The sequence below is a fragment of the Rhinopithecus bieti genome, unplaced genomic scaffold (assembly GCF_001698545.2).
Source record: "Rhinopithecus bieti isolate Rb0 unplaced genomic scaffold, ASM169854v2 scaffold_26426, whole genome shotgun sequence".
Lineage (NCBI taxonomy): Eukaryota > Metazoa > Chordata > Mammalia > Primates > Cercopithecidae > Rhinopithecus > Rhinopithecus bieti.
Genome location: NW_016811945.1, coordinates 695041 through 705391, shown reverse-complemented (window position 1 = coordinate 705391; position 10351 = coordinate 695041). Strand labels below are relative to the sequence as shown.

General features: G+C 44.1%; 1 protein-coding gene across 1 annotated transcript in view; it reads left to right on the top strand.

The window, feature by feature from the left end:
• Nucleotides 1-2026: 2026 nt before the first annotated feature.
• Nucleotides 2027-10351, top strand: part of RTF1 (RTF1 homolog, Paf1/RNA polymerase II complex component) — a 30994-nt gene continuing 22669 nt past the window's right edge. The window contains exons 1-2 of the mRNA XM_017895412.1: nucleotides 2027-2174; nucleotides 6829-7033. Of these exons, the coding sequence (XP_017750901.1) occupies nucleotides 2093-2174; nucleotides 6829-7033 (287 nt within the window). The 5' untranslated portion in view covers nucleotides 2027-2092. The remainder of the gene's footprint in view (nucleotides 2175-6828; nucleotides 7034-10351) is intronic.

Sequence of the window (10351 nt, the reverse complement as noted above, 5' to 3'; positions counted from 1 at the left end):
TTTTTTTTTTTTTGAGACGGAGTCTCGCTCTGTCGCCCAGGCTGGAGTGCAGTGGCCGGATCTCAGCTCACTGCAAGCTCCGCCTCCCGGGTTCCCGCCATTCTCCTGCCTCAGCCTCCGGAGTAGCTGGGACTACAGGCGCCCGCCACCGCGCCCGGCTAGTTTTTTGTATTTTTTTAGTAGAGACGGGGTTTCACCGTATTAGCCAGGATGGTCTCGATCTCCTGACCTCGTGATCCGCCCGTCTCGGCCTCCCAAAGTGCTGGGATTACAGACTTGAGCCACCGCGCCCGGCCTAATTTCTCATCCTGTTATAGAAGGAACGAAGACTTTGTGCCTTTGTTGGATATTAGATATAGAAATATTATGTTAATGCCAGACTTAATATTCAGTCTGTGATAATCAAAAGATGATTATTCTTTATGGTAATTAGAATAAAGTTTCTGAGTAAAGTATTTTTCACCTAAAATCATTTTAAGTTGGCAAGTTAAGATATCAAAGGAGATATGGTTTAATGTAACTAAATAGTCTGCAAATTTGTAAAGTGGTTGTATGGCCTTTCAACTTATAATTAAAGTGCTTGAAGATAGCTTTTCGGTCTTGAGGTAGTTAACTGTATTGCCTGCCTGTTTGACAGTGCACATTACAGGTTCCTTATGTTTAGATATCTGGGATTTCCTGTTTATGATCCAGTTTAAATGTCATGTTATTGTGTAATATATGCCACTGTTTTAAAAAGGATATTCACATATATTTAATGATGTACATTACTTTCTGCTTCTTTGGAGTTAGTGCCAGTGCTGCCATTCATGCCAAAGAATGGCCTTCATCCTTTCTCTCTGTGCTTTCTGCAGTTTTCTCCTGGGCACAGGCTACGTTCCCTGCCTTCCTGAGACCTACCCCGGAACTAACCCATTCTCCGTACTGAAACCCAGACATATCAACCATTAACGATTACTGCCATCTCTGCCACATAAAACATCAGAAGCTGTTTTTTTGACTTGCCATAAAGTTGATATCTTTTCTGTTTTCTGTTGGCAATAAAACATCCATGAGCTGGGTGCAGGATGCGCACCTGTAGTTCCAGCTACTTAGGAGGCTCAGGTGAGAGGATCACTTGAGCCCAGGAGTTCAAGGCCAGCTTCGGCAGCGTAGCAAGAACCTGTCTGAAAATAAAAGAAAAAATAATAATTAAATTATATGTTTATATGTAACTTTTCTCCTGTTTCTAAGAAATTCCAGACCAGAAGTTCTAAAGTTTTAAGCAAGTTTTCAAAAATCTAGGCTGGAGCCAGGCACAGTGGCTGTAATCCCAACACTTTGGGAGGCCAAGGCAGGCGAATTGCTTGAGCTCAGGAGTTTAAGACCAGCCTGGGCAATGTGGTGAAACCCTGTCTCTACAAAAAATACAAAGATTAGCCGGGTGCCTATGGTCCCAACTACTTGAGAGGCTGAGGCAGGAGGATAGCTTGATCCTGGGAGGTCAAGGCTGCCGTGAGCCCGAGATGGCGCCACTGCACTCTAGCCTGGGTGACAGAGTGAGACCTTGTCTCAAAAACAAAAATTTATGCTGGGCGCAGTGGCTCATGTCTGTAATCCCAGCATTTTGGGAGGCCAAGACAGGAGGATTGTCTGAGCTCAGGAGTTCAAGACCAGCCTGGGCAACATAGTGAAACCCCGTCTCTACAAAAAATGCAAAAATTAGCTGGGTGTGGTGGGGCACATCTATAGTCCCAACTACTCCAGAGGCCAAAGTGGGAGGATGGCTTGAGTCTGGGAATCAGAGGTTGCAGTGAACCAAGATTGTGCCACTGCACTCCAGCCTGGGCAACAGAGTGAGACCCTGTTTCAAAAAAAAAATTTTTTTTTTCTTTTTTTCCCCAAAAATCTGTATTTTTTTCATATGAAGTGTATTTGTTTTGGATTCAAAGATGAATGCCAGAGACTCTTAACTCTTGAGTCTTCCAGCTTTTCCCAATAAAGTCCCTATTCCTATTTCAGTCTTCCTTTTCTTTTCTCCTTATAGTGGACATTTGGGAGCAATAAAAATAAGAAGAAAGGAAAAGCCAGAAAAATAGAGAAGAAAGGAACCATGAAGAAACAGGCCAACAAAACTGCCTCCTCAGGCAGTTCAGACAAAGACAGTTCAGCTGAGAGCTCAGCCCCTGAGGAAGGTGAGCTGAGCAGCCTAGACCTGGAAGGTCAACTCCCACTCTTGTCAGCTTGAAGGTGCCAAGTCAGAAGTGGGGAGGAAGGGGGGTACCTGCATTCAGCATGACCTCTTCTTTAGAGCAGTGGTTCTTAGCTTTTTCCATGGTCATGGATGCTTTGAGAATCTGAATGAAGCAAGAAAAATGCATGTAATTCCAAAGGTTGGTGAGATTCCTGAAACCTATCCCTGGAACCCGCAAGGATTCCTGCATTAGTCTTGAATACCCTGAGTGCCTTTCCCTCCCTTTTTTTTCTTGCTTATGCATAGTCTGACTGAGGAGGGAAATCTCAGTAGAAAATGTTCCTTTTCTGGAAGCCAATTCCAGAATTTTTAAACACTAGTTTGAAAAGTGAACTTGGGCCAGGTGCAGTGGCTCATATTTGTAATCTCAACACTTTGGGAGGCCAAGGTGGGAGGATTGCTTGAGCCCAGGAGTTCAGGACCAGCCTGGGTAACATAGTGAGATCCCATCTCTCCGAAAAAAAATATTAAAAATTAGCTGGGTGTTATGGTATGACCTGAGGTCCCAACTACTCAGGAGGCTGAGGTGGGAGGATTGCTTGAGCCCAGGAATTCGAGGTTACTGTGAGCTATGATCACACCACTGCACCCCAGCCTAAGTGACAGAGCAAGACCCTGTCTCAACAACAACAAAAAAAAAGTAGGAAAAAAAAGAAAAGAAAAATGCATGGACACTGAGAGAGAAAATAAGAGTGAACTTGTTCCAGGACTAGAATGATAACCTGTAAATTATAAAAATGTTAAAAACATTTTTAAAAATAATGTTTACATACAAGCTGACTTTATAAAATTGGCCTAACCTGGTTTTGAGCACATGCCTATGAATGTTAGCTCAAATTGAGTCAAGTACAGTTCCTGTTAAATTGCTGACTTAGCTCAATACTCATTGTACTCACATAGTTTTTCCATGTCAACATTTGTCCTATTAAGATCCACTGTTATTAAAATTCACTAATCAATTTTTAATGATTCATTAAAATTTTTTTTATTTTTTAAATTTATTTTTGAGACAGAGTTTTGCTCTTGTCACCCAGGCTGGAGTGCAATGGCGCGATCTTGGCTCACTGTGACCTCCGTCTCCTGGGGTTCAAGTGATTCTCCTGCCTCAAGTAGCTGGGATAACAGATGCCCGCCAGCACACTTAGCTAATTTTTTGTATTTTTAGTAGAGATGGGGTTTCACCATGTTGTCTGGGCTGGTCTTGAACTTGTGACCTCGGGTGATCTACCCACCTTGTCCTCCCAAAGTGCTGGGTTTACAGGTGTAAGCCGCCACACCCAGCCATAATTTTTTTTTTAATGCCAGCTAATAAATGAAAAGAAATTATAGGGTTAGAAAATCACTACTTTTCAATCATAGTGATAAAGTTGATTTACTCAAGAATCCTCAATGATTCTCACTGGGTGAGAGTTTTTTGGAAAACAAAATTTTATTTTATTTTTATTTTTGTTGTTTATTTATTTATTTATTTATTTTGAGACGGAGTCTTGCTCTGTTGCCCAGGCTGGAGTGCAGTGGCGCAATCTCAGCTCACTGCATGCTCCGCCTCCCGGGTTCACACCATTCTCCTACCTCAGCCTCCCGAGTAGCTGGGACTACAAGCGCCCGCCACCATGCCCGGCTAATTTTTTTGTATTTTTAGTAGAGACAGGGTTTCACCGTGTTAGTCAGGATGGTCTTGATCTCCTGACCTCATGATCCGCCCGCCTCGGCCTCCCCAAGTGCTGGGATTACAGGCGTGAGCCACTGTGGCCGGCCGGAAAACAAACTTTTATAGTCTTAAACCTTCTCCCTGTACATACTATTATGTAAAGAGGAAAAGGTGCCTTTACAAAGGGAAGATCTGGGAGACACCACCTTTACCAAGTAATCCAAATTAAAATAATGGGACAAACAGATGCTAGGGCTTCCTGATGTGATACATTGAAAAGGACACAATCACTTATGGAATATTCTTGCCAAAAATTCATAATCTGAATTGTTTCTTAACAAATCAACCAAACCAAGTGAAATGGACGTTTGATAACTGTTGCTATTTCAACTTAAATTAACTAAAAATTAATGTTTAAAATTTAGTTTTCAGTTGCCCTAGCCACATTTGAGTTTGTGAATACCCATATGTGGTGGCTGCTGTTCAGATAGACAAAATTTTCATCACTACCTTACGAAATTCTACTAGACAATTTTTTTGGGCTTGTACTCTTCAAAAGTTCAGTGCACCAACAAGTGGATAAAGAAAATGTGTATGTATGCCGGCCGGGCATGGTGGCTCACACCTGTAATCCTAGCACTTTGGGAGGCCGAGGCAGGTAGATCACAAGGTCAAGAGATCGAGACCATCCTGGCCAACATGGTGAAACCCCATCTCTACTAAAAATACAAAAATTAGCTGAGTGTGGTGGTGCATACCTGTAATCTCTAATACTTGGGAGGCTGAGGCAGGAGAATCGCTTGAACCAGGGAGTTGGAGGTTGCAGTGAGCCGAGATCACGCGACTGCATTCTAGTCTGCCAACAGAGCAGGACTCTGTCTCAAAAATAAAATAAAATAAAATAAAGTGTATGTATGCCATAGAATATTACTCAGCCATAAAACGGAATGAAATGATGGCCTTTGCAGCAACTTATTGGAGCTGGAGGCCATTTTTCTAAGTAAAGTAACTTAGGAACAGAAAACCAAAGATTGTATGTTCTCATGTATGAGTGGTGTTTAAGCCATCAGGATGCAAAGGCATAGAATGGTATAATGGGGCCAGGTGTGGTGGCTCACGCCTGTAGTCCCAGCACTTTGGTAGGCCAAGGCAGGTGGATCACTTGAGGTCAGGAGTTTGAGACAAGCCTGGCAACATGGTGAGACCCCATCTCTGCTAAAAATACAAAAGTTAGCCAGGCATGGTGGTACACTCCTGTGGTGCCAGCTACTCAGTAGGAGGCTGAGCCATGAGAATCGCTTGAAGAGGAGGTTGCAGTGAGCCGAGATCAGGCGATAGAGTGAGACTCTGTCTCCCCCCAAAAAAAAAGAATGATATAATGGACTTTGGGGACTTAGGGAGGGAGTGAGGGATAAAAGACTAAATATTGGGCACAGTATGCACTGCTTGGGTGATAGGTACACCAAAATCTCAGAAATCACCACTAAAGAACTTATCCATATAATCAGGCCAGGTGTGGTGGCTCACACGTGTAATCCCAGCGCTTTGGGAGGCTGAGGTGGGCAGATCATGAGGTCAGGAGATTGAGACCATCCTGGTTAACACAGTGAAACCCTGTCTCTATTTAAAAAATACAAAAAAAATGAGCCAGGTGTGGTGGTGGGCACCTGTAGTGGGCACCTGAGCTTGCAGTGAGCCGAGATCGCACCACTGCACTCCAGCCTGGGCGACAGAGCGAGACTCTGTCTCAAAAAAAAAAAAAATCTGGGGGCCGGGCGCAGTGGCTCACGCCTGTAATCCCAGCACTTTGGGAGGCCAAGGCAAGTGGATCTCTTGAGGTCAGGAGTTAAAAACCAGCCTGGCTAACATGGTGAAACCCCATCTCTACTAAAAATACAAAAATTAGCTGAGCACCTGAGCTATTCGGGAGTCTGAGGCAAGAGAATTGCTTGAACCTGGAAGGTGGAGAATGCAGTGAGCCGAGATCGCGCCACTGCACTCCAGCCTGGATGACAAGCAAAAATTGCCTCAAACAAAATAAATAGGCAGGGCATGGTGATTCACGCCTGTAATCCCAGCACTTTGAGAGGCCAAGGTGGGTGGATCAAAAGGTCGAGAGATCGAGACCATCCTGGCCCACATGGTGAAACCCCGTCTCTACTAAAAATGCAAAAATTAGCTGGATGTGGTGGTGTGAACCTGTAGTCCCAGCTACTCAGGAGGCTGAGGCAGGAGAATTGCTTGAACCCGAGAGGTGGAGGTTGCAGTGAGCCGAGATCACGCCACTGCACTCCACCCTGGGGCAGAGGGAGACTCCGTCTCAAAATAATAATAATAAAAAAAAATAAGTTGGGGCTGGGTGTGGTGGCTCATGCCTGTAATCCCAGCACTTTGGGAGGCAAGACAGGAGGACTGCTTGAGCCCAAGAGTTCAAAACCACCCTGGGCAACAAAGTGAGACCCCCAACTCTATTTAAAAAGTAAAAATAAATACGTCAGGCACAGTGGCTCACGCCTGTAATCCCAGCACTGGGAGGCTGAGGTGGGCGAATCACCTGAGGTTAGGAGTTCGAGACCAGTCTGACCAATATGACGAACCCCGTCTCCAATAAAAATAGAAAATCAGCCGGGTGTGGTGGCACACACCTGTAATCCCTACTACTTGGGAGGCTGAGGCAAGAGAATCACTTGAACCCGGCGGGTGGAGGTTGCAGTGAGCTGAGATTGTACCACTTGCAGTGAGCTGAGATTATACCACTTGCACTCCAGTCTGGGCAATAAGAGCAAAATTCCATCTCAAAAAAAAAAGTGAAAACAAATAAGTAAAATAACAAACTGGTTTCCTACTGTAGCCTGAAGAAGGGTGATGTTGTCAACATTGTGGAGCCGCTTGTGGCCTGTCTGCTGGAGCATAGTGTAATCTTGTGTTTGGGCCTTTGTTGCAGGTGAAGTGTCAGACTCTGACAGCAACAGCTCCTCTTCCAGTTCAGATTCAGACTCTTCCTCAGAAGATGAAGAGTTCCATGATGGCTATGGAGAAGACCTCATGGGAGATGAGGAAGACAGGGCCCGTTTGGAACAGATGACAGAGAAAGAGAGAGAGCAAGAACTGTTCAATCGCATAGAGAAGAGGGAGGTGTTGAAAAGAAGGTAAGGTTGAGTCCTCGTTGTTCCCCCCTGCCCCCACCTTTTCCATTCATCTCTTTTCTCACACTTCCTCTGTCCTTCACACCTGCCCTACATACGGAGACTGCATTTGGAGTTGATTGTTAACATGATGAGAGGCAAATGATGTATTAAATTTCAATCACATTTATTTACTCAGTGCCACTGGCTTTATTTACTAATGTACGTTATTCAGAAGGTTTTATTCATATTATTTATGTGCATTATTTAATCTTCACAACTGCTCTGTGAAGTTGGTTATACCATATTACAGAGGTAGAAGCTCAGGCTTAGAGACATTAGGTAACTAAAGACTAAGCTGCGTGAAGGGAGAGATTTTGTCCTTTTCGCCATTCTATTCCTGGTGCCTAGAACGATACCTGCCACAGAGATATGCACTAAATACTTGTTGAGTGAATGAATGAAGAAACTTGCCCAAGGTGATTTAGGTGGTAAGTGGTAGAACTGAATTTCAAACCCAGGACCGTCTTGACAGCATAAAACACACTGTGGCTACATCCGCTCCTGCCTCACATTTCCTATTATTTTACCTATTCTATAACACAGCACTACAGGCAGCATTCTAAAGAGAATTACACACTTTGGGAGGCCAAGGTGGATGAATCACCAGAGGTCAGGAGTTCTAGACCAGCCTGGCCAACATGGTGAAAACCCATCTCTACTAAAAATACAAAAAAATTAGCCTGGTGTGGTGGTGTGCACCTATAGTCCCAGCTACTCAGGAGGCTGAGGCAGGAAAATTGCTTCAACCTGGGAGATGGTGGTTGCAGTGAGCTGAGATGGCGCCACTGCACTCTAGCCTTGGTGAAAGCATGACTCTGTCTCAATAAAAGCAAAATAAAATAAATAAATAAATGGAATTACAGGCCAAGTGTGGTGGCTCACACCTGTAATCCCTGCACTTTGGGAGGCCGAGGCGGGTAGATCACTTGAAGTCAGGAGTTCAAGACCAGCCTGGCCAACGTGGTGAAACCCATCTCTACTAAAAATACAAAAAATTAGCCGAGCATGGTGGCACGCACCTGTAATGCCAGCTATTCAGGATCCTGAGGCAGGAGAATGACTTGAACCCAGGAGGCGGAGGTTGCAGTGGGCCAAGATTACACCACTGGACTCCAGCCTAGGTGACAGAGGGACACTCCGTCTTAAAAAAGATAAAATAAAATAAAGGGAATTGCAGGCCTGGAGCGGTGGCTTACACCTGTAATCCCAGCACTTTGGGAGGCCAAGGTGGGTGGATCACTTGATTCCAGGAATTCAAGACCAGTCTTGGCAACATGGCAAAACCCTGTCTCCTACAAAAAATAGTCAGGCGTGGTGGCCCATGCCTGTAGTCCCAGGTACTTGGGAGGCTGAGTCAAGCAGGAGTATCATTTCAGCCCGGAATGTGGAGTTTGCAGTGAGCTGAGATTGCACCACTGCACTTCAGCCTGGGTGACAGAGTGAGACCCTGTGTCAAGAAAAAGGGAGGGGATTACAGAGATTGTTTGTCTTGATAAAGATCAGTACATGATTTGATTTCTACTAAGCAAAAAGTATTGAGGTAATCATAAGGTTGCCTTGGTTTTAGAACATGAATACAGTAATGATTGAGAGTAATGTGGGAACACATCAAATGATATATAAAAATTAAATGAACAAATGGTGTTTTAAAGCTTTGTATTTTACAAATTGGCTTCAAATTGTTCAAGCTCCTAGGTTGAAAACATTTCCCAAATTCTTATTTGGAGCCCTGTCTTCACAGGATTCAAGACTTGGAATTTCTCCTCATTATGTACAAGTTAGGTATCTGACTACCCTCTAACACGGTTTTGTATGTTTTAAAAGTCAAATGTTAAATTGCTTTTGGTATTTAGAAGCTGCTTCAATGTTTTCAACTTTTGCCATATTTTAAATGGAAAAGTTTTAAATATGGCAGTAGTTCTTCCTTATCTTCTAACAGAATTTCAAGGTAAAAATAAACTTGGCTTTTGTCTTGGAAATAAAATAGCCCTCAGAATGAGGATCCTACCTATTTAATCTCATGAAAGGAAAACAGAAGCATTTTCTTTGGCAGCAGTTAGTTCCTTTTCATCTGGGAGTTTTGTTTGTCCCTTCTGGAGACCATATTAAGTATGCCGAGTTATCCTAGAGAAGAATGTTTGGCTTTCAGTCAGCAGCAAGCAATAGACATTTGATTTTTGTTTTTTTGTTTTTTTTACGTGTGTGTTTTTTGTTTTTTGTTTTGAGACAGACTTTTGCTCTTGTTGCCGACTGGAGTGCAATGGCACGATCTCGGCTCACCACAGCCTCCACTTCCTGGGTTCAAGCGATTCTCCTGCATGAGCCTCCCAAGTAGCTGGGATTACAGATGCCCGCCACCACACCTGGCTAATTTTTGTATTTTTAGTAGAGACAGGGTTTCGCCATGTTGGCCAGGCTGGTCTCAAACTCCTGACCTCAGGTGATCCACCTGCCTCAGCCTCCCAAAGTGCTGGGATTACAGGCGTGAGCCACCACGCTCGGCCTCAACATTTGTTTTGAGTGTGAATGCTTCCAAGTTTACCTATATTGGAACAAATAGGACTTCATAAACTGTGCTGGAGTTGCCAGACGGTTTAAAATTTGCATGTCTGAACTGTGGAAAGCATAGCAAAATGTTGTCATGTAAGGCCAATAAGTCCCATGACAAAATCGCAAGGTAGCTCGAGGGCAGTAGGCCATTTGTCTCAAACTTAGTTTTTATGTTTTTCACCTTATGTGAATGAGACAGTTGACTGATTCAGTGACTTTTAAAAAATATTTTGTTTTTTATTTTTATTATTATTATTTTTTTGAGACGGAGTCTTGCTCTGTGGCCCAGGCTGGAGTGCAGTGGCCGGATCTCAGCTCACTGCAAGCTCCGCCTCCCGGGTTCACGTCATTCTCCTGCCTCAGCCTCCCGGGTAGCTGGGACTACAGGTGCCCGCCACGTGGCCCGGCTAGTTTTTTGTATTTTAGTAGAGACGGGGTTTCACCGTGTTAGCCAGGATGGTCTCAATCTCCTGACCTCATGATCCGCCCGTCTCGGCCTCCCAAAGTGCTGGGATTACAGGCTTGAGCCACCGTGCCCGGCCTAAAATATTTTGTTTTTTTAGACACAGTCTGGCTTTGTCATCCAGGCTGGAGTGCAGTGGTGTGAACTCAGCTCTCTATAATTGCCACCTCCTGGATTCAAGCCAGCCTCCCAAGTAGCTGGGTCTACAGGCTGTCTACAGGCTACCATGCCTGGCTAATATTTTTTTCTTTCTTTTTTTTTTTTTT